We start from the raw sequence: 23,483 nt of genomic DNA, 5'->3' as shown, positions 1-23,483 counted from the left end.
CTGATTTAGGATACTCTAGACACTCTCTTTATTTCCTGTTAAACCTACTAGCGTTTTTTTCTCTCTGTTAAATAATATATATTCTCCACTTCCAACAAAGCTTAAAGATTTTCTGGATGTATTTTTGTATTTTTTTATTTATTTGATCATTTTATATTTCTGTATGGTTATTAGCTTACTTGAATAGGAGATTGTCTTAGCCTAAGATTTAACTTAATCTAGATACTCTCTCTCTCTCTCTCTCTCTTTCTCTCTCTCTCTCTCTTTCTCTCTCTATTGTTCTCTCCTTTTCTGGCAGCTCACAAGGTTAGATTCGCGTCCATTGTGGCACTCGATTGGAAGACGATGCTGCGGCGATCATAGCGACCCGATTTCCGTACCTTTAGGTATCTCAAAGTCACAAAGGCGACCATGGCAATGAGAACAATTGCACCTATGACATAGAGGAAGGACTTCATGAAGATCAGATGCAGCTCCAGATTGTGTGAGTGTACTCGCAACAGTTCCAGTTGAGTCTGTAGCGTCATCATGGATCCCTCCAAGGCAGCTGGCGCCTCTCGAGATGAATTTCGGGGTAGACTCACACAGGAGACATCTCGGATGTGCGGCGTCTCTTCAGTGCTGACGTCGGGTTCAATGTGCAGTGTGACCGTATCCAGCAAATTGGGGGAAACTATCAGACGGTGCAGGTAGGAGCAATTGAAGCGATTCCGAGAGATGCCCAGTTTCTGGAGCAAGGGAAAAGTCTGCGAAAAACTGCGATTGCCATGGAGTTCACTCAACGAATTGCCATCCACAAAGAACTGCTTAATGTTGATCAAATACGGCACAAAGATATCCAAGTTGAGGCTGGTCAAGTTGTTGAAGGATAAGTCCAAAATCTCGAGATACTTTTGCTTGGAGAACATGCCAAATTCGAGTTCTCGAATGCCATTGGAGCGCAGATAGAGATTCCTTAAACGCTTCAGCTGATCAAAGGTGCTCACACTCAGGGGTCCAATGGGATTGTAGGAGAGATCCAGATGAAGCAGAGCCGTCATATTGGTGATATTCGCAATGCTCTCCAATCGATTGCCCCGCAACTCCAGAGTCTCCAGTTGCAACGCCTGATGAATGTAAATCTCACTGATGTTGTTGTAATTGGCGCGAACAAAACGTGTGGCATTAATGGTCAGATTGGTCAGATGGTTATAGTCCAGATGCAGCTGATGGACGATGCTCTTGTCGGTCAATTGGAAGGCAGTCAGCGCATTTATGGCCAACAAAAGACTCTCCAAATTGGCTGCCTCCGAGAATGTATCTGGATGAATGCGTATCAGCTTGTTGTTGTTCAGGTTCACCTCCTTAATGCGACGCAGGCGATTGAAGACCTCAGGTTCGACGTACGTAAGAGCATTGGCTTCCAGGGAAACCGATTCTAGGTACTCGTTGTCCTTGAAGATATCCTTGTGCAGCTCTGTCAACCGATTGCCATTCAACTGCAGTTTATTCAGTATGTGCAAACCACAAAACGCATTCTCACTTAACAGCGATATTCTATTATACGACAGATCCAATCTCATCAATGCATTGGCTCCAATAAACACTGAAGTCTGCAACGAACTCATATTGTTGTAGCTCAGATTCATGTAGGTCAAATTGCTGGCCGCACTGAAAGTATTTCTGGTCAGCTCCAAAATGCTCGTATAGGACACATCCAATGTCTTCAGATGCGTGAACGTCTCGAACAAATGGAACGGCAAATAGAGCAGCGTCGAGTCGTAGAATTTCATAAACTTGACCATATTGCCGGGCACAAAGTTCTTGATAACCACATTCTGACTGTGCGTCACAATAAATCCAGTGACGGTGCAAAAGGCTTCATTGGCATCCATGTACATGTGCTGCTCGAACTCATCACAGCTCAGATAGACGTCGCCGGCGACCGCACAATTGCTGCTCGCCAGGACCAAAAGGACCAGACTCCAAATATTACGTATACGCATCGTGTAAACCGCGCCAAGTGATGGCTTTCCGCAAACTGTAAGCAATTGTCCATAATATAATTGCATGATCTTACAGAATTGCATTGTGCAAGGGAATTTATCAGTGTTGTAAAGCATATAATATATACTCTTTATATACTCTTTCAGAGTGTACTCGCATTTTGCGACCAACTTTGTAAAGGAGACAAAAGAATTGATTTTGTTTATGAGAAATATTTTTTTGTGCTTTTAATTAAAAAATTGATAAATATTAATAAGATTAATGTATTTATATATTATGAATTATTTCTGCAAAGATCTGATTGTTTTATCAATTGCGAATTTCTTGAAAATCCTTTTCGGGATTTCAGATATTTTAAGCAAATCTCGTAAAAAAAATTGTTCTTTTTTTCAAGTTATTTAATATTGCTTTTATTCAAAACTTTATAAATTACAATTTATATATTTTAAATAAATACGGTTAAAATAGCTGACAATTTTTAAAACAAACAGTAATGTAGTTTAAAATAAAACTTGGAATAAATAACAAAAAAAATATATTTCTATGACTTAGAAGAATCGTTTAATAATGGAATTGCTGTATGATAAATTTGTGAAATATTAAATAAAAACTTTTTTTTGCGTATATTAATACTTATTATACTTATTGATTCTTTTTATTGAAATTTGTTTCAAAAATGTAAAAACACTGCCTCTTTAAGGGTATCAAATCGTCAGTCTACTTAAGATAAATGTTCTTTCTTATTTTATATAATTTTAATTATTGTTGCTGGCGACGTTATTCGATAAGAAATGTCGGTCTGCGTTCTGTTTTCTTTAGTCCGCTTTTTGTGTGACGATAACTGATAACTGGGAATGGGTTCCATGGATAACTTTCGGCTGTCTGCGGTCCATTGACCCATGCAATCCTAGCCGTAATCTGTTGCCTGCACATCACAGATCAAATTCGAGGCATAACCGAATTATCAGTTGCCTCCCCCCACTCCGAATGCGGCACTGTTGCAAGTCAAGTTGCATAAATAAATTGCCGTTTGCAAACGGACGACCTTGCTATGCAATCGGATTAATACTATACATGCAACAGTCGCTTGCCACATGCCACATGCAACCAAATGTACGTTTTTGGTTTGGTCAGGAAACTGAGTTTTGCGGCAAGGGCAGGTCAGTTAACAAATTTGACCGCATAATCGAATCAAAAGCGTTTCAATCAAAAAAAAAAAAAAAAAAAAATGAAATAAATAAAGTCTGATCTGCTACCGAATTCAGTTTTGGGGCTACCTTCAAAAGCACGGCGACAATTTAATGGGCTCACAATTTGGGAACGTGCTCGACATACACAAGTGGCGACCTCAGTGCTTCCAGCTGTCTGTCTGCGATTGTCTATGGCTCTTGGTGGTGGTCATATCAGCTGGGCACGTAGCCAGAGCATTCCTCCTCGCCTTCTAATTTGTATATGTCTATATGTCGCTTGTAGAACAATGAAACCGAAAGACGCACTATAAAAAGTGCAGGCACCTCAACTTTAAATCATAGTCTACTCAGTTAGCTCTAACCAAACAATCCAAACAATTCCAAGATGTTCAAACTGGTGCGTGTTATTACTTAGAGTACACTCGATCATAAATTCAACTAATCCTTTGATTTTATCTTTAGTCCGCTGCTGTTTTCGTCCTGTGCGCTGTGCTCGCCTGCAGTCAGGTTGAGGCCAAGCCGGCGGTTGTGGTTGAAGCCGCTCCAGCTGTGGTCACTGCCACCAGCTCTCAATATGTGGCACGCAACTTCAATGGCATTGCAGCTGCCCCAATTGTTGCCGCTGCTTATACCGCTCCTGTTGCTGCCGCTTATACCGCTCCTGTTACCGCTGCCTATACCGCTCCTGTTGCTGCCGCTTATACCGCTCCAATTGCATCTGCCTACACTGCTCCAGTTGCATCCGCCTACACCGCCTATCCCTACAGCTATCCCTACACCGCTGGCTACACCACATACCTGTAAATGATTTTGTCGATTAATCCGGCTTGACTCATTATTCAAATATAAATCAATTGCTCAACTGAAAGTACACGATGTTTTATTTACAATTTTAAGATTAGATTAGATTTAATTAAGAAAAAAGTTAAGAATTTATAACAAATTAATGAATTAACAAATTAATTATTTACGAATACTAAACGAGAAATTTCAAAGAAAAATATAGTCGTTTTTATATGACTTTAAAAATAAAAATAATATAGAATCAAAACAAATGAAATCATTTTTAAGAAATTTCAAAGTAAAACAGTCGTTTTTATAAGACTTTAAAAATAAAAATAAAATAAAATCAAAATAAATTAAATCATTTTCAAGAAATTTCAAAGTAAAACAGTCGTTTTTATATGACTTAAAAAAAAATTTATTAAAATAGTGAATTTATTTCCTAATCCATAAAACCAGAATAATTAAAATAAATTTTTTAAAATTTTGGTATTTTAAGCAAGCGTTGTTTTCTAGGGAATAAATTGCACCCTTAAAAGTAATTTTATTTATAAGCTCATAAAAAAACTACTATCTTTTTCTATGCATTTTCTGGACTAGTTAATTTACTTTTAGCTTAATTTTTAAATGTTATATGCAGTGCTTCAAGTAAGCTTAAAACATGCAAAGAAGTCAGTTGATTGTTCACGAAATCCGATGAATGCCTCAACTTGCTTATCAACACTCAAACAAATTTAATTCTGTGCCATCGATAGTTGGTTTTGAGTTGAAACCTGGTTAAAATAGATTTCTTTGACACCTTTGACTATGATGTATTGTCGCTTAACTGAATAGGTTCAAGACCAGCAACAAGTACAATAGCCATAAATCTTTAATGAATTCATCAATTTTGATTAAATAAACTTTGTTGCATAAAATAAATCCATTGTTGAAATGCGGAAGCTTGCGTTCTCTAAAACATTTGCTTAAATATATTTTTTTATCTCCAAATAATTAAATTTATGGATATTTTTTAATAGACTTATGAAACTCGTAAAAGTATTAAATTGGGTCTGAAATTTTCTACCTTTTTAAATAGATAGTAACTAATTTATAGTATGAATTAATGTATAAAATTTAAGTAAAATATTTTTTCTTTTTTAATATTATATAAAAGATAAGCAGAAAAATTGGAAGGTCATCTGTAAAGTCAGTTTCGTTTTATTTTCAACCTCTCAGTCTACAAAAATTTATTATTGTTCTTCTTACATCTTCCTAGTAACTGCGTCTTAAAGTTTCTGACAATAAAAACATAATCACATTTAATGTCGTCGTACTTATTAGCATATTTGGTATATTTGGTAACGTTCAGTAACAGTTGTAACTCTCTCTTAGCTTGAATTTAACAACAGCAACAAGAACAACAACGCGAATTGGCAATGACGTGCAACTTGTTGCTGCTGATTGTCAACGAATCAGTGGCAGACATCCGCTGTCCACTGTCTGCCACTTGTGCAACACTTGTGGTTCGGTGGTGTGGCATCAACACGTTGCACGTAGGTGGACTGCAAAGCGCGAATGGCGCCCACGCAGCTGGGCAGGATGAGGGAGGCGGTGCAGAGTTGACAGACAGCCTGAGGACAGTTCCTCACACGACAGCAATCAAAGTTGCAACAGCAGCAAGAAGAAGAGCAGTTGCAGTTGCAGTTGCAATCCAGTTCAGTTTCCCGGATCTGTTGATAGCATCCCGAATCTTTAGATGAAATCTCATCGGTTGATTTCCTTTTAAATCTGAGTAATTTCTTATACATTGTGTTCTAAACGCTTCCCGGTTAACAAATGAAGCAACATGTGGAGCAGTCGCTTAGCTTTATAATTTCAGCCTGAGAGAGTGGTTGAGTGGTTGAGTGGGTCAGCAAACCTCAGTTTCAAGTTCCAACTCAATAATCAAATATATGTGATATGCAAAGCACGTGCTACGATTTGTTGATTCGTTTGTAGCGTTCGTCACACGTTTAAAAATACTTATGGCGTCTGTTTCGCTCCCCCTCATCGTTTTTCTTGCCTCAAATGAAACTAAAAGTAAAGTGCAAATTTTTTTGTTGAGCCAAGATTCTCCTTGGCGTCAATTGATAGGCGTCGTAATTGGCAGGCAAGAGCATCCATCTGTTCGGTGTCTGGTGGTGCATAATAATTTGTGTGTTTTCAGTTACCTTGGTAGTCGTTTTAGGGCTCCATTAGTTTTGTATATAAGTTGGCGATTTTGTAGCTGTAGACATCAGTCAAGTTCTTCAGAACAAACAGTTTAGTTGTCAACAAAACCACAAAAAAAAAACAACACTTCAACATGTTCAAATTCGTAAGTGTTAAATTAAACAATTTCCTGCAATTCCTTTAAATAATATATTTAATTTTCCATTAGTTCGCTTTGTGCCTGTTCGCCATTGTTGCCTGTGTGGCTGCCAAGCCTGCTGTGGTGGCTGCCCCGCTGGCCTATAGCGCCTACACCGCTGCACCACTGGCCTACAGCTCTCCCTATACCGCTGCCTATACCGCTGCCGCTGCTTATCCCTACTCCGCTTATCCCTATGCTGCTGCCTACTCTGCTTATCCTTATGCTGCCTACTACCGTTAAGGAACACCACTGCAACACCACACGGACTTAATTGCACCACAACTGGACCTTTATGTATTCTAATTCTGGCTTTTCTCGCTCCATTCATCACATCCTTAACTCGGCTTTTTGTTTCCTCATTAACTTTTTGGTTTCGTAGTATTGCTATGCGATGTTTCGGGGAGTTCTGCTGAAGGAATGTTATAATATATTGTTTTTAAATAAATGCACTTTGCGTAAATCGTAACATTTGACAGTTTTTTATTTATTTAAGATTTAAAAAATATTATTTAATAATTTTTAGCTAATTTTCTTATAGCTTAGTACCTTAAAGCACATCTATTATTTTACATTTTATGTATAGCTCAACAAGGACATATTTTTCTCGCAGTTATTGCCCTTTTAGCTTCACCTTGAGTGCAAAAGGGGAATGATTAACTATTCCACTCCATAGATAATCAGTGACTATTTTTATTTTTGCATCACAATTAAAATGCACAGTCAGAAGCCGTCAATTGAAATCACTTGTTGTTGCAACTGTGTCCCGTTGAAATGTGAGGCACGTAGCGAATACAGTGGCTGCTAAATTTGTGTACGATCTGTGCTGGGCATTGCGAACTGTTTAATTATGCTAATCCAAATTCGCAAAAGGCAAAGATGATGACGCCAAAGCTCCTCTACAAGGCGGAAGTGACTAAGGAATTCAATATACGGCTCGAATGTTGGAAATACCATTAAATACTCGTATTTGTTATAACAACAAACAATTTGAATTTCGATAGGATTTGTTAACCTTGTTAATCATTTCAAGTTTAACCCTGATTTGTGCGTGTGTACTTAAACTATTTCAATTATTCATTGCGGGTACAAGTTGTGTGGGTCAATTAGTAAATAAATAGGCAGTAGTCTGGTTTATGGCTCGTTTTGAGGCTATTTCAAGTGATCAACACAATTAAGTCAAGAAGCTCACTACAAATTGCAATGCACGTGTGTCACAAAGTCAAACAAATAACATCCTACACTCGACCTTAGATCTTGGACCTTAGACCCTCGACCCTCGACCCAACACAGTTCATTCGCCTCGTCAATGACATTGAAACATCACATAATCCTCTGACACTGGCCGAGTTGTTGTTCCCTCTTTTAGTTGTGATTTTTCAGGCTAGCGGTAGTGTTGTTTTAATTATGACATGTTGTACTGTAGTACAAAAAGGGTATATTAAAATATGAGAATCCTTCGAAAATTATATTTATGTTTTCTAGAACGATTTTAATTTACAAAACTTAATATTGACAAGCCTAAAAATACGAATTTTCTGTTGGGAAATAAACGAGATTTGTCGAAAAGCGAAGAGTGTTTAAAAATATTAATTTAATTGATTGCAGATTTATATATACGAATATTTACAATGCACAAATAATTAATAATTAATCTAAAGGTTTAAACTAGTGCAGTATTGTAGCTTAAATTTCATATAAATAGTACAGTCATAAGAAAATGATATTTTGAAGTACATATATATAAATAAATGTCAATTTTAAAAACAGCTCCAAGCTAATATTTTACTTAACTATGCAGTTGAAATTAAAATATTTTTAATAAAATTTTTAGGAGCTTAATAGAATTCTCAATGAAATTAGAAACATTGTTCGTAAATTACAAGATAAAATAAACGAGTCTGCAAAAATACTTACAAATTAAAGAATATTCTTTTCAAATATTTAATTAATTTAAGCTACCCCACTTTGCTTCCCATATAGGGTGTCTTCAAGTAGCGTACTGCATTCTGACGTTGTTTTTAATTGAAATGTGGCGTAGTTTGTTGCGTGTGGCTGCCACAGCTGGTTGCCACATGCCTCTTACTGCTCTGTTTGCCATTTGCCACTTGATACTTGCCGCTTGTTGTTTCTCATTTCTTGTTATTGCTCTTGCAGTGCATTTAATTAAAAGGCGCCACTCGAATACAGACTGGTTGCAAATCTCAACAATCAATAACTTGAACGTCTCTCCATTTGAATGCCGCACGGTTTGTGGCAAGCCCCTTTTTTTGTGAGCTGCCGCATCTAGCGAATTAATCATACGCCGCGTGGTACCAACAATTAACTATGACCAAAAAAAAAATAGTCAGTTATATTAAATGTTAATGTCAAACTTGCTTTACAAATTAAATCAAATGCTGATTTTACCTTTCCAAGTTCTCGACTTTTCGCGTTGCACGTTGCACGTTGCACGTGGCTCAACGCCCACAGTTGCAAGTGAAGCCGCCTCAGCTAATTTACGATTTTGGCTGCCTTTTGTGCATTGTGCGAAGCTCAAGCCAATTTGCTCAGCCAGCCACGCCCCATTCAACGCCTTTATAATTGCTAAGTCTCAAGTTTCCCAGGCAACTCGTTTATTATTATTATTCGATTGCACGTTTTAATCAGTTTCCCGCGTGGATTCAAATTTGAAATTGCAGTACTCTGACAGGGAGTATAATTAGTTTGTCAAGAAGTTGGTTAGAGCACTGATATTAAAGCTTATAATATGACAACATTTTGATGAGTTCGAAAAAGAGTTGAAAGATTGTTTTATCATTGAATTTTGCTGAATAAACTTGAATCAGTTTCGAATAACATACAAAATTTCTAGAAACAATTTAATCAAAATTAAAAATATTTTTTCTAATTGAATTTTATACTTTTTGCTTAGAAAGTCAATTACTATTAGTACTTAAAACATTTATTTTTACTAAGTATATCATATTTTAAACAGAAATATTTAATATAAATTTTCTAGCTTTAATAAAGTATTTGTTTTACAATTATATAAGAATTTTAGTTTCCTTGCAAACACCATTAAAAATGTTCTAGAAATTGGAGTTTAAGTGGTGAAGATTTTATTTTAAACACCTTTGTAAAAGGTCTACATTTTCCTAACTGTAGAATTGGAAGATAAAGTATCATTTAAATTTCATATCAGTGCTTAGAACGCACTCAAAGTTGTCAAGATTTATAACTGATATTTTATAAAGCGTATTTAGTATTCATCATAAAATTAGTACATATTTATTTGTAAATTTTTTGTAATAGGCCTAAGTGCATACAGTGCCGCCTGTCAGTTAACGGTTACACTGCTCAGAATTAGGCAGAGCAGTTGCCCAACAAGCTGGCAAATTCAATTTGTAAAAACATCCATAAAGGTCAATCTGATATCCAATAAATTTGAACAGAATTAATCGTCGCACTGCAGAAATGACAAAACTTAAATTGGCTTTAATTTTTTACACTGTAACACAAGAGTGGAAACCGGATTTGGCCAGCGTGTGATCTATGGGTAACAAGAGAACCACCTGGAACCACTTGGAACCACCGTTGAGGTAGCCAGTGGATCGGATCGCCCACTCGCCTCGATTTCCATACGAATTTGTATGCAAATATTTGCACTGGGCGTAAGTTACGCATAATCACAGCCTGCAATTAAAATAGACAGCCTGGCCAAGGCTCCGGCTCTGGCTCTGGCTTTTAGTGTCTGCCTCTCCATTGTCACCTGGGCGCCTTTCCAATTGCCCCAAGGGGGGGAAGGTGTTGTCTTAGTCACAAGATTTACGCAGTCAATTTAATTTTGCTCCGCAGGGCGGTTCAACTGGAGCAACACTCAGGTGCTTGGGTTTTTATCGTGCTTACGTAAGGTCTAAGTCTAAGTTATGCGTGGAGTGTGGTGCAGTGTGGTGCAGCGTGTTGTGGCACGTTGTGGAGTCTGCTGTGGCAATTAACTGGCGGCTACAACAACTCTTAGAATTATGACAACAGCATTTATCAGCACGCAGTTGATAGTTTTGAATTTATGATTGCATTTAAATGTATTATACATATTTTCAACACAGTGGCATGCCCCAAAAGGGGCAGCTCTGAGCCCCCTTTGCTTAAAGTGACCTTGCCACGCCACTGATTGAAGCTGTCAGCCTCTAGGCTCTGTATATCGACAACTGATTGCCCTAGATAATGCCTAGACATATGTAGGGGAGAGCAGGTCCGGTTCAGGCAGACAGCTTAACAATTGCCCACCTGACAGCTACACTGAACGAAACAATATTTCGAATAAAGAGTGTTTTTAATATAATAATAAGAATAAATAAACGCAGAATGAAATATTTTGGAAACTTACATACCTAACATGATTTCTTAAGACATTATTTCTAAACTTAATTCGTTTCTCGCAGTGTACCACAAGTTGAGCACATAATTCTCCTGAAATTCTAAACGAAAAAAGTTTTAAATTTTATCAAATTAGTCGACAAAATTCAAATTTAGGCTGCTACATTGTAATTCTTTTTCTTATCTTTTATTTATTTTTTTCCTGCGTAAATTGTTTGTTCTATTTGGTTGAGTGCAGTGTACATACCAAGTTTGATTTCTCAAGCTCTTTTAGCCTCTGAGATCTGATGTTCATACAGACGTTAGAACGTCAGGACAGATAGACAGACGGACAGACGGACATGGCTATATAAACTCGGCAATTGATGCTGATAATGAATATATTTATATATTTTATTTTTATTTTTATTCTTATTTATGTATTTTTAAGTACGGTTTCTTAAAACTTAAGATAATGGTGCGTTAATCTGACTGATAAGATGAAATCATTTCCTCATGTGCCATGTTAAAGGTATTGCCGACTATTTAAACTGTGAGTAGAGATCGGAACACTTATCATTTTTATTTTGAAAAGCTGCAACTCAACATGTCGACAAATTTTGGATCAAAGGATGGTATTCTCATTCGAACAATGAAAATGGAGGACTACTACCACGTGAAAATCTTTATGAGAGAACATTTCTACACTGCAGATCCGATTTTCGCTGTTGCAGGAGAAGATGCTTCAAAGCGCATGCAACAATTTTATGAAGAGAGCTCGGATCACATCTCGATGATAAAAGAGGGCACCAGCTTGCTGGCAATAGACGAGGATGACGGTGAACGTATTGTAGGTATTGTCTTAGCTGGATCCCTATTTGCCAGTTCTCCGGAGGAAATACGCAGAAGGGTAATCGAAATGGAACATTGCTCTCTTAAACCCATTTTTATGTTTATGACCGACGTTCTATTAAAAGCTAATGTATTTGAGAAATACGGAGTCATCAAGTTGCTCTACTCTTCAAAAACCACTGTGGAGACATCAATGAGAGGAAAGGGTCTTGGTACACGCCTTGCAGCTGCGCTAATGGAGGTGGGTCGATCCAGGGATTTCCCCTGATAACGGCGTTCTCTTCCAGCTTTTATTCAGCGCGCCAAAAGCAGGCATTGGGTTGGGAGTGTATCTACTCTCAAGCCTACGCGGATTACAAGGATTCCAATGGACAGACGCTTATCAATCCAGCAGCACCTCATACCCATATACGGGTGTTGGCAATTAAGTTGTGAAATCTACGTAATTGTTATCAAGTAAGATAAAAGTCAATGTCAACGAACCTGTATCTTGTACACACTCTAAACAGTCTTTCATTGTATTGAGCTACACACTCAATAAAACTGAAATATTCAAGAACAATTAGTTTTTTGATAGTGTAATTTAAGCTAAAAAAAATATTTAAAAAAATATCTTCGAAAAACTTCAATTAGCGATTACTGATGAAAATTAACTTTTTTTAATCTAAATTAATTTCTTTTATTGCTAACTCTTCTTTCCCTCAGTGTATCTCAAGTTGTTCTCAGCATTCTACTACAAAAAAACGTTATAATTATGACTTAATCTTTAAATCCTAAATGCTCAATTTACGCACTGAGCAAGATAATTGTTGAGCATATGAAACGCACCACTCGACGGCTGCACCACCTATGTTAGTTGACCAGTTCTAAAATGTTTTCGGAAACTCGTTCAATCGCAATCTCAGTTTGTTTATTATTTTTTCTCACAGTTTGCATTTATCAGATACCCAAATCCATAGCATCCGCATTGGCTGTGCTGTGGTGCGGGTTTTGGGCGGGTCTTTATCGCACACCAGTTGCAGCACCTCCCTTGCCACTTATTACAACCACCGTCAACTGTTGCACTTTGCATGCACACGAAGTTTGGTTTCACAGCCTCCAACAAAAGTAAAAGTGCAGCTCGGCGTTTGGGCCATGATGCATTTTGGGCCTGACTCGATTTGGCTATAAAAGCGTTTGAGCCTAGTCCAACAAGCATTATTAGACGTTGTGTTCTCGACTCGAGTAAATCAGCTACAAAATAATAACTTGCAACATGTTCAAATACGTAAGTTTTTTATTTATTAAAATTCGCAATATTTAATATATTTTCTATTTATTCTTATAGTTCGTTTTGGCCGTCTTCTGCCTGGCTAGCGCTGCTGCCGCTCCTGGCTACTTGGGTGGCTTGGCTGCAGCTCCAGCTCTGCCTTTGGCCGCTGCTCCGGCCATCTCTTATGGCCATGCCTTGGCCGCACCTTCGATTTCCTCCTATGGCCTGTCTCATAGGATCAGCTATGCCGCTCCAGCTTTGGCCCATGCTCCGCTGGCTGCTCCGGCTTATGGCCATTATGGACTGGCGTCCCATTATGCTGCTCCAGCTATTGCCCATGGTGCTCCACTTGGCTTGGCCCATGCTCCTCTTGGCCTGTCCCATGCTCCTCTTGGCCTGTCTCATGCTCCTCTCGGACTCGGCTACAGATCCTATGCCGCTCCTGCTCTCAGCCTCGGCCATGGCTGGTAAAGGATGATTTAATTCATCCAGATTCTTCGGCGTCCAATTCCATTTCGTTTCATCTGAAGAATTTGAAATATACTTGAAAAAATGCGAAAATATGAAGGTGTTTTATTTATAGATTGAACTGTTTATTTTACTGATTAGTTCACTGATTGATTGATTGATTCAATGATTGACTAGTATTTAAATGTGGCTAGGACTTTTATTATCAAAATTAGTTTCGTTATTGAGTAATAGAAATATATATTTTCATGTTCTATTATTTCTAAATTTTGGTAAACATTTAATGCATCCACTGATTGATTGACTTATTGATTGTTTTGTTCCAGCTAATATTTTCAGGAGCATTTTTATAGCTCGAGTTACAAGTTTGATCAATTGACTGACTGATTTAATGACAGTGTGATTGATTGATCAGTTCTATATAATAATAAATATGATCAATATTGATTGATTGAACGATTTATTGATTCATTAGTTCTAGTTGATATAAGTTCAAAATTTTGCTTAAACAAATTAAAAATTTTTTGGTAAAAGTTCTAAGCTACAAGTTAATTTTTGAGTGGGTTTAGCTTTGTATTTTATTGATTGATTAGATTTGTTTAGTATTTAGCCTAGATTTGACGGTTATGAATTGCATTTAATTATGCCTGAAGCGTTCCAATTATTTATGAGAAAATGCACAACTATCTAAATAAGTTTATTACTTGATTGAGTTAAATAAATGATTGATTTATAGACTGATTGATCAACTGAAATTTGCTTAAAACTCTGCGGTGTCCATTGCATTTCATTTAATGTGAAGAATTTGGATTATGTTTGAAAAAATGTATTTTAAAATTTTTAAAAATATTTTATTACTCGATTGAGCTACATAATTGATTGATTCATTAAATGACTGACTGATTGTTTAGTGCTAGTTAATGTTTGGACTTGAAGTGGAAATAAATGACTCGTGACAAGTCTCTCACATGTTCGCAAGCTGCTTGAGGCTCTACCAGCCATGACCATAGCCATAGCCATGTCCATAGCCAAGACCCAAGCCCAATCCCAATCCCAGGCCCAGTCCATGTCCATGTCCGTATAGACCGTGTCCATAGCCGCCCAGGTAGCCGTGTCCCAGTCCATAGCCACCAATGATGGTCTTCGATATGATGGGCGTGCCTATGGACTTGATGATGGGCGCATGGCCCAGACCGAGTCCCAAGCCGAGTCCATAGCCGCCATAATGGCCACCATAGTGTCCACCCAGGTGTCCCAGGCCTAAGCCCAAGCCCAGACCGCCATAGCCCAGATAATCATGACCCAATCCTATACTAGGAGCAGGAGCAGGAGCAGGTTCGGGGGCAGGAGCGGCAAGGCAGCTCGTCACGCAGAGCGCAGCCAACAGAAGAAGCTGTGAGTTGGAGATTTAATTGATTGATTGATTGATAAATTCCTTAGATTTCGTTGGCTACTCACTCCTTTATACATATTCGCTAGCTGCTTTGACAGTCGCGTCACTGGGAAACTCTTGTGGGTTTGTGGCGTTGCATTTGCTCGGCGCGTGCGTCTTTTATACGTGTTGCAGCTGCAACTAGGAACCAAATGGTCAGCACCCAAAATGGTCAATCGATGATCTAATGGATACTCCATTTGGCCATTTAGTTGGCCGGCTTTTAGTTAATCTACTTTACGTGTATTTGGGCAAAGACATTTCACTTGGCTCGCATTGCGCATACGCAATGTGGTACGAACACGCATTCATTTAATTGGCAAAGTGTTGAATTTACAACATGCCACAAACGCTACACAAACTTTGTAACTATATATATTTTGAACCTGTCTCCAACCTGGGAACACATTAAATGTCCAGTTTTGGGCTGGGCGTGGATTGTGCCAGCTTTTTTTTTTTGCACGTCATTGTATAAACATTGTAGCTGCTTGGCCAGTTTTATGATCTTAACTCGCACCAAAAAATACATGTTGTTGTTGCTGCCACCCAACTGTTGTGGGTGTAGCATCTAGAATCGATTAGGCATCAACACGAAATAACAGTTAAGACCGATATTAAATTAAGGTCAATGTGCTCGCTATTAACGCCTCGGGCATTTGAACCCCAACGAATAATTTCAGTCATGTGACGCAATAATTTATGTATAAAGAGCAACAGATCATTGTCCCGTCTCAAGTCGTCTCGTCTAATCAATTCTGTACAGCTGAAGTGTCGATCATCAAGAGATTGAGCAATCATTAACTATTTCAGACAATAAACCTCAAACCTTAGAAAATAAAACAATGGGCAACTAAGCGAACCGCGCGACCAACTAAATCTCATCATAAACAAATGCAAAAGAAATACGATTATCACAAAAAAATTATTTTTGAGTCAGCCGGACTACCAAATACTCTGTAAGCATTGCAGATCTATTATCAAAACTACTGTGAAGGTCTTTTTATTGATTTTGAATACTTATAACTGGAGTAAAAAAGATATGATTTCAAAGGAAATGTTTAATTATGAAATAGTTTGTTGGGTTATCAAGATACCCTGCATTTAACTTTTTTAGATCAGAGTTATTTTATGCAGTCATCTTTGACCATTTCTATGGGAAATGTCTTTTCAATATGGTTGTTCAGATTATTAGACTACTAGATACCCTAGAATCATATGATCTTAAACATAATCATGGTAAATGGTATTTCTTGACTTTCAACTGTCTTTATTTAAAAAAAAATTATTTGAATTTAAATGAAAAATTACTTTCTGATCGTAGGCATCAAGATTATTAAACTACGAGATAACCTACAATCGGTTTTGAGATTGTACATTCATAATAAATAGTGTTTTTTGACTCTTAACTGTCTTAGCTTGGACAAAACTTAAGATATTGTACTGAAAACTTTATTCCTAAACGTCATTTTCAAAAAAATTGACTGTGAGATACCCTGTAGACAGCTCTAAGTTCTATTTTAAATACTTGAAGATTATTTGTAGCTATCATAACTTGAAAAAAACTGAAGCAATACCTATATAAAATATTTTCTATCGTTATCATAGAGCATGCTGGACTAAAATATATCTTTAATGTAACTTGATCATAATAAACACTTGGAGCTCCACCGGTTTTAGCTTTGACACACCTTGTGACCAAGCTATAATACCCGTTTCATACCCATATCCAAAGTATACAGGGTATTAAAGTAATAAAAACACATTCATTTGCTCCACAAAAGAGTCACTGACACTTTGACAAACTTCAGACTAAAAGACGACAACAACAATGCTTTAAACTTGAACTTGAAAACGAGTTTTGGGAACGTCAACATCAAAGTGGAGTAAAAGATTGTTAACAGTGGGAGTGTGGAATTGTGGAATTGTGGAATTGTGTGTGTTGCAACAGGTTCCCAGGCAATGAGAAAATGCAGTCAGTTGAGCTGTAAACCGGTTCAAGATGCCACCAGCTTCTAACTGTACATGAACAGGCCCCAACTCCAAGAGCAGAAGAGGCAACTGGAGATGCAACTTCAGTTGAACTGCAGTCGGGAGATTGAACGGATCAAAATGCAAACTCGTCAGCTTTTCCCAATCCTTGTACTTCTGTTAGTCAAACATCAACTGGAGGCCGCCACTTTGGTGTATCATCGGCCCACAGCGATGGCTTATCCTCAGCCCGTGCCGGAGCAGGAGCAACAACATCCTGGCTACACAATTGTGGCACCCTTGACGAAGATTGCACATGTGACCTATGACTCGGTGCCTATTTCCCACACACCCTTTGAGCATGTGCCGCTCTTCCAACGCATTGGACATGTGAAGAGCATAGGTTTATAGTTCTGGCGAGGATTAGCAGTCGAATAAAGTGAACTTATACAATTTATTTGCCAAGCATTTTGCTTTCTAGTTGAGATTTGTTGCTAGTAGGGAGATGTTTAACTCTAAGTGGGCATATTTAGAAGAAATAAGGCGCTGGTGCGAATTTGGGTGCCACGGCCAGAGGCGCAGGCACTGGAGCCGGGAAGGGGGCAGCAAATGGCGCCGCTGCTGGGAAACCAAATCTAGCGGGTGCACCGAAAGCCACTGGCGCAGGAGCAGCAAATCCGAAGGGAGTGGCAACTGGCGCGGGCAGAGGTGCAGCAAAGGGAGCAGCCAAAGGAGCACCCAGAGGAGCAGCAACTGGAGCAGCAAAGGCAGGTGCAGGAGCCAAAGCTGGCGCAGCGAAAGCAACCTTCGGTGGTGCAGCAAAGGCCACTGGTGCGGGAACTGGAGCAGCGAAAGCCACTGGAGCCACTGGTGGTGCTACTGGATAAGCCACTGCGTGGTTAATCCGATGCGCATTGAAGCTGGAGGCATAGGGAGCCACCACGCCAGCGGCAGCAAGTGGTGCAGGTGCAGCAAAGGGCAAAAGACCCGCCTGGGCACCACCAACCACGCACAGAGCAACGAGCTGTAATCCAAGCAAATTCGAAGTTAATCCTTAAATCCTTTTTCGCAAAAAAAACTAACACAAACTTACCATCAACTTGGCAAACATTTTTAGTTAAATTTTGAGTGGTTTGTTGGGTGGTTTGTCTGAGTGCTAACTAAGCTTTGATGTTCAATTGTCAAGTGTGCTGCGTTTTTATAATTCTCGCAGTCGTTGCTTATGACTGTGGTAAGCATACCAAAATACCTTGTAAGACTTTCTATATGAGACCATCGTTGAGTGGTGCGAAGGGCGTTAACCGTATTTAAAAATCAATTGATCGCCTCTTACGTATTTATCGACAACCACTTTCATAATTGCACGCAATCAATATTCGTATACCCGTAGTTCCCCCATCTAAAAACCGCTAACTAGCCCACTGGCCGATATTCGTGGTTGGTGGTTGGGCAAGTTTTCGTTTTCATTTTCGTTTTGTTTATAATATTTCAGTGGCAACGAATTATCAACCACAAATGAGACACCTTTATCAGACGTGACTCTCAACAACCCTTCTTCTCTCCTTTCCTCCCTCTATATTTAACTTTTTCCTTCTCTCTCTATTTTCTGTCTCTCTTCTTTTGTCTTTCGCGTGGGCTTTTAATTAACATTCAATTTCTTCACTGCAATTCACGCACTCGCTTCCTCCTGCTTCTCCCACACCCTTTTCAGTGTCTTTTTCATGTGTTTGGAATTCCTGATTTGGTGTCGTGTGCCGCTGAACCACTTAGTCAATCTAACCACTTTGTGTCTAGTCAGTCATTTACTTTGTATATGGTTAGTTACAAGACAATATCTGCATAGTTTGCTTGTTATATAGAAGTTAGCGGGTTTAACCCGGCTTTGCCCGTGACATTCAAAAAACTAGCAGTTGATCTGGCGAAAGACAATATTTTGCACAAATGCCCTTGATCTACATTCTGAAAAGTATGGCCTTCTGGCTCCATTTTTAATATAAGGGTGTTTTTAGTATATTTTTAATGCCCCTTTTTTTATCATAACTTTGCCAAAACTTGACCGATTTTCATGTGGAATATCATTTTCATCATTATTTGGCCTCTAAATTGATTCTGCATCAAAATTTTAGTAACTTAAAAAATTTTTTATTTTGTCAACACTGTGAATTTTTTGCATACCTACCCCTTGACACTTTATCTCAAACTTCAAATAGCCATAACTTTGCCAAAACTTGACCGATTTTCATGCGGAATATCATTTTCATCATTATTTGGCCTCTTAATTGATTCTGCATCAAAATTTTATCCACTTAAAAAATTACATTTTTTGGTCGTCACTGTGAATTTTTTGCATACCTACCCCTTGACAGTTTATCTCAAACTTCAAATAGCCATAACTTTGCCAAAACTTGACCGATTTTCATGCGGAATATCATTTTGATCATTATTTGGCCTCTTAATTAGTTCTGCATCAAAATTTTAGTAACTTAAAAAATTGAATTTTTTTGGTCAACACTGTGAATATTTTCCATACCCTTGACACTTCATCTCAAACTTCAAACAGCCATAACTTTGACAAAACTTGACCGATTTTCATGCGGAATATCATTTTGATCATTATTTAGCCTCCAAATTGATTCTGCATCAAAATTTTAGTAACTTAAAAAATTAAATTTTTTGTCATCACTGTGAATTTTTTGCATACCTACCCCTTGACACTTTATCTCAAACTTCAAATAGCCATAACTTTGCCAAAACTTGACCGATTTTCATGCGGAATATCATTTTCATCATTATTTGGCCTCTTAATTGATTCTGCATCAAAATTTTATCCACTTTAAAAATTACATTTTTTGGTCGTCACTGTGAATTTTTTGCATACCTACCCCTTGACAGTTTATCTCAAACTTCAAATAGCCATAACTTTGCCAAAACTTGACCGATTTTCATGCGGAATATCATTTTGATCATTATTTGGCCTCTTAATTAGTTCTGCATCAAAATTTTAGTAACTTAAAATTGATTTTTTGGTCAACACTGTGAATATTTTCCATACCCTTGACACTTCATCTCAAACTTCAAACAGCCATAACTTTGACAAAACTTGACCGATTTTCATGCGGAATATCATTTTGATCATTATTTAGCCTCCAAATTGATTCTGCATCAAAATTTTAGTAACTTAAAAAATTAAATTTTTTGTCATCACTGTGAATTTTTTGCATACCTACCCCTTGACACTTTATCTCAAACTTCAAATAGCCATAACTTTGCCAAAACTTGACCGATTTTCATGCGGAATATCATTTTGGTCATTATTTGGCCTCTAGATTGATTCTTCATCAAAATTTTAGTAGCTTAAAAAATTTAATTTTTACATTTTTTGCATACACTTTATCTTAAACTTCAAATTGCCATAACTTTGCCAAATCTCGACCGATTTTTATGCGGAATATCATTTTGATAATATTCTGTCCTCTTAATGCAATCTGCATTTGTATAGTTTTTATTATTATTATAGTATTTTAATTTATTATATTTAAATACATCATTTAAGATATAATTTTGTACATGACTCAAAACGTCTTTGGTTCGGTTCAATGCAGCTAAGTAATATGGTTAAAATATAATCTATCTCCCACTTCAATTCCAGCCTAGAACAGTGAATGATGATGATGGTGGTGCGCCAGTTTCAGGGGCAGAGCACGCAGATGGGCGTGTGGTGCAGTCACGAACTTGGGGAAGGCATATCCAAGGGAAACGCGATGGGAGGTGGTTTTGGGACCGGGAATAGCACGATAACTGGAGGCGAAGGGCAACGCTTCAAGCACCGGAGGCAGCAGCTGTGTCACTGTGGGCAGATGCACCTCCGTGGTGGGCAGCACATGAGCATGTGGTGCAACCGGTGGCAGACAGGGAGCCGCAGCTGGCAGCAGTGGTGCAGGAGCTGGCAACAGATGAGTGTGAGCCGCTGGCAGCAGTGGTGCGGGTGCAGGCCAAAGTGGTGCAGGTACCGGAGCTGGCAGCAGTGGTGCAGGTGCTAAGGGAGCAGCGGCGGGTGCAGGCCAAAGTGGTGCAGGTGCTAAGGGAGCAGCAGCAGGAGCAGGCCAAAGTGGTGCAGGTGCTGGAGCAGCCACAAAGGATTCCTGCAACTGCAACAGTGGTGAGGCATAATCCACATGTTCCGGCAGTGACTCAAAGTGGTTGAAATGTTGATGATCCAGGTGGTGATCAAAGTGGTGCGAAGGTTTCGCTTCGCTGCAAATCAAAGCCAAGGCCAAGACGCAAGTCTGTGCAAAGAAATTGATAGAATGAAGTTGCAGTTCTACAGTTAATGCCACAAAATACTTACCAATTTAAGCTGCCACATCTTGCTTGCTCTTTTGGTTGGTGGGTCGTGGGTGGTGCTACTGCTTGGCTTGAAGACGCCGCTGTCAATGTGTTGACCATGGCCAATGCAATTGAATTTATAGCTGGAATTTTGGTCTAAAAACACATAGAGCCAACCAATTGGCCAACCGCCAAGTGGAACGTGCAGCTCTTCACTTTCGTTTGGCACCACACCTAACGGTACTGCAGCGCTGACAGCGCTGGGCTGCACCGTTTATGGTTTATGCGGTAACTGCCACAAAACGTGACTCGATTGCAATGAAAATTACATTTGTTTACAAGTCGACAATCAATAACTTCTTATTATATAAGCACCTTTGACATTTGTGTTGGCCTGGCCAAAATGGTAACAGCTTATGACAGTCAATAAACTATTATTAAGCCTGATTTACGATTAACGCTTAACGCTTAAAGATTTCACAATTTATAAACTTGATTTTTATTTACACACACAAATAATTCGCTAAGCAAAACATTTCAAATTTTAAACCACAACTGGAGCTGGAGCGGCAAAGCTGTAGGGGGCGGCATAAGGGGCGGCATAGGCGGCACCACCGAAGCTATAGGGAGCGGCATAGGGGGCAGCAAAGGGGGCAGCATAGGAGGCAGCCAGAGGAGCTCCCAGAGGAGCGCCCAGAGGAGCAGCGTAGGAAGCGGCAACTGGAGCGGTCAGACGGGCAGCCAGTGGGGCAGCCAGTGGGGCAGCCAGTGGTGCGGCAGCATAGGGAGCTGCGGCATAGGCAGCTGGAATGCCAGAGACATAGCGGCTGGAATAAGGCGCCGTCAGCTCAAAGGGTGCGGTGGTGTACGAGGATTGAGTGCCATCATAGTTGTTGCGCACATCCACCTGGCTGCTGCCACCAGCGGCATACAGTGGTGCATTGGCATAGGCCAGTGGTGCGGCAGCGAGTGGTGCAACCACGCCAGGCTTGGCCGCAGCACAAGCAACAAAAGCGGCAAGGAGGAGCTAACAAAAAACAGGATAAAACACATTTTAAGTACCTATTTTTTTTTGGAATATATATTTTTAAACTTACGAATTTGTACATGTTGCAGTGGTTGGTGGTTGTGGAACTGTTAATGTCTTTAGAGCACCACCAACATTGCCTTATATAGCAATTGCAGTTGCTCGACTTTTGCCATGTTTTCTGGCCGCTTCTTTTTGTCGGCCGAAACGGGACGTGTTTAGCCTTTGCTATGGGCCACGAAAAAAAACTTTAGGAAATCCAAATTCAACAACCAAAATTGATTTCGCAAACTATTTATTGTAGTACAATTTGTATGCAGACTCACAACCAGCGAACAGACAACGCAATGAGAGTGGGGCAATTGTTGGCAGTGCTTGTTGCCAATTTCAGGCTAAGTTGGCTATAAAATGCGTGTCGCATTAGTGACGCTTTTAATGCTTCGACCATAAAAAACAATAAAAAAAACATTTCAATTGCTTGGCATCGTAAATTGAGTTACCTCCTTCCTCTCCCCTTCGACCCAGCTTGCATCCTTTGCTGACCTTGGCAACAGGATATGTGTGTGTGTGTGTGTAAGAGTCAACAACTGTTTAAGCCATTATGCTGGCCACTAATTGGCCAGAACAGCGAGATGACTTGGCTAAGAAGAGCGCTCAAAAACCGGCTCTTGAATTTAATAAGCAAAACAAAAATATGATTGGACTTTGTTTTGTATATTTCTCTTAACGGTCACGTGCTGTCAACGTCATCATCATAGTCATGTGCTTAATACCCTCTCCTACGCCCCCCTCCTCAGCTCTTGTCTTTCCTCTCTCTCTCTCTCTCTCAGTGTCGAGTTGATCTCAAGGCCTTCGTGCGATGAGTCTTCTCGATTTAACCACGCTTGTAACTGTATCCGCATCTGTGGCACTTGACTGAGGGCAACCACCAGAAGCCACCACAACCACCACAACCACTGGCAGTCGACCTCTTACTTACTTTAAGCATCTCACTTCATCATCAGCTTCTTCCAGCAGGTTGATCTTTATACGGAAATCTGTATCTGTAATCGGCCGCTCACTTCCTAGACGCCTTCTTGGAAGGCGGGCATATATAGTATGTTTATACACCCATGGCCATTAAAATAACATACATGAAATGCGGAGATAAATTCTTATATTTTTTATTATGTTACTTTTATAGTGAGTTACAATTTTGCAGTAATTAAAATAAAATAAAACTTCCTTTTAAATAAAAAGTAAAATTATATTAAGTGCTACAAAAGTTACACCCATTTATTATTCAATTTAAATAATGCCACATATTTTTTTAAAACATACCTTATTTATTTATATATAGAAACATAAAAGAATTAAGTTCTATTTAGTTTTCGTGAAAAAAAAAATTAATAGTAATTATTTAAAGTTTTTTATCGCTTCACAAAAGAAATGCAAGATATTGATAAATTTGTTTATTCATTCATAATAAGGAAAACAAGTTTTATGACAAA

The 23,483-nt window shown here is 38.8% G+C and overlaps 10 protein-coding genes across 10 annotated transcripts; 5 read left to right on the top strand and 5 right to left on the bottom strand.

The window, feature by feature from the left end:
- Window positions 1-260: 260 nt before the first annotated feature.
- On the bottom strand, window positions 261-2,016 carry LOC117787386 (carboxypeptidase N subunit 2). Its single transcript, XM_034625895.1, has one exon. The coding sequence runs from the start codon at window positions 1,983-1,985 to the stop codon at window positions 300-302; it is 1,686 nt and encodes a 561-aa protein (XP_034481786.1). The 5' UTR covers window positions 1,986-2,016; the 3' UTR covers window positions 261-299.
- A 1,508-nt stretch (window positions 2,017-3,524) lies between these two features.
- On the top strand, window positions 3,525-4,044 carry LOC117788024 (vitelline membrane protein Vm26Ab). The gene is made up of 2 exons (XM_034626680.1): window positions 3,525-3,573; window positions 3,639-4,044. Exons 1-2 carry the CDS (start codon window positions 3,562-3,564, stop codon window positions 3,978-3,980), a joined length of 354 nt encoding a protein of 117 aa, XP_034482571.1. The 5' UTR covers window positions 3,525-3,561; the 3' UTR covers window positions 3,981-4,044.
- Window positions 4,045-6,217: 2,173 nt separating this feature from the next.
- Window positions 6,218-6,799, top strand: LOC117787307. Its single transcript, XM_034625795.1, has 2 exons — window positions 6,218-6,297; window positions 6,361-6,799. The coding sequence occupies exons 1-2, from the start codon at window positions 6,286-6,288 to the stop codon at window positions 6,571-6,573; spliced, it is 225 nt and encodes a 74-aa protein (XP_034481686.1). The 5' UTR covers window positions 6,218-6,285; the 3' UTR covers window positions 6,574-6,799.
- A 4,476-nt stretch (window positions 6,800-11,275) lies between these two features.
- Window positions 11,276-11,788, top strand: LOC117786919. The gene has a single exon (XM_034625338.1). It carries the CDS (start codon window positions 11,276-11,278, stop codon window positions 11,786-11,788), a length of 513 nt encoding a protein of 170 aa, XP_034481229.1.
- Window positions 11,789-12,775: 987 nt separating this feature from the next.
- Window positions 12,776-13,333, top strand: LOC117787704 (cuticle protein 12.5). Its single transcript, XM_034626299.1, has 2 exons — window positions 12,776-12,787; window positions 12,848-13,333. Exons 1-2 carry the CDS (start codon window positions 12,776-12,778, stop codon window positions 13,241-13,243), a joined length of 408 nt encoding a protein of 135 aa, XP_034482190.1. The 3' UTR covers window positions 13,244-13,333.
- An 898-nt stretch (window positions 13,334-14,231) lies between these two features.
- On the bottom strand, window positions 14,232-14,710 carry LOC117786918 (glycine-rich protein). Its single transcript, XM_034625337.1, has 2 exons — window positions 14,699-14,710; window positions 14,232-14,633 (listed from the first exon to the last, which is right to left on the bottom strand). Exons 1-2 carry the CDS (start codon window positions 14,708-14,710, stop codon window positions 14,232-14,234), a joined length of 414 nt encoding a protein of 137 aa, XP_034481228.1.
- Window positions 14,711-16,694: 1,984 nt separating this feature from the next.
- Window positions 16,695-17,097, top strand: LOC117786917. The gene has a single exon (XM_034625336.1). The coding sequence runs from the start codon at window positions 16,695-16,697 to the stop codon at window positions 17,049-17,051; it is 357 nt and encodes a 118-aa protein (XP_034481227.1). The 3' UTR covers window positions 17,052-17,097.
- Window positions 17,076-17,751, bottom strand: LOC117787698 (cyclin-dependent kinase inhibitor 1C). Its single transcript, XM_034626292.1, has 2 exons — window positions 17,734-17,751; window positions 17,076-17,664 (listed from the first exon to the last, which is right to left on the bottom strand). The coding sequence occupies exons 1-2, from the start codon at window positions 17,749-17,751 to the stop codon at window positions 17,170-17,172; spliced, it is 513 nt and encodes a 170-aa protein (XP_034482183.1). The 3' UTR covers window positions 17,076-17,169.
- A 2,539-nt stretch (window positions 17,752-20,290) lies between these two features.
- LOC117786915 (actin cytoskeleton-regulatory complex protein PAN1) lies at window positions 20,291-21,006 on the bottom strand. The gene is made up of 3 exons (XM_034625335.1): window positions 20,989-21,006; window positions 20,561-20,926; window positions 20,291-20,503 (listed from the first exon to the last, which is right to left on the bottom strand). The coding sequence occupies exons 1-3, from the start codon at window positions 21,004-21,006 to the stop codon at window positions 20,291-20,293; spliced, it is 597 nt and encodes a 198-aa protein (XP_034481226.1).
- A 350-nt stretch (window positions 21,007-21,356) lies between these two features.
- Window positions 21,357-22,089, bottom strand: LOC117787696 (cuticle protein 38). Its single transcript, XM_034626291.1, has 2 exons — window positions 22,064-22,089; window positions 21,357-21,993 (listed from the first exon to the last, which is right to left on the bottom strand). Exons 1-2 carry the CDS (start codon window positions 22,073-22,075, stop codon window positions 21,511-21,513), a joined length of 495 nt encoding a protein of 164 aa, XP_034482182.1. The 5' UTR covers window positions 22,076-22,089; the 3' UTR covers window positions 21,357-21,510.
- Window positions 22,090-23,483: the final 1,394 nt, after the last annotated feature.

Source organism: Drosophila innubila (genome assembly GCF_004354385.1).
Source record: "Drosophila innubila isolate TH190305 chromosome 3L unlocalized genomic scaffold, UK_Dinn_1.0 0_D_3L, whole genome shotgun sequence".
NCBI classification, from domain to species: domain Eukaryota; kingdom Metazoa; phylum Arthropoda; class Insecta; order Diptera; family Drosophilidae; genus Drosophila; species Drosophila innubila.
Note: the sequence above shows the minus strand (reverse complement) of the source record. Positions and strands in the feature narration are given on the sequence as shown.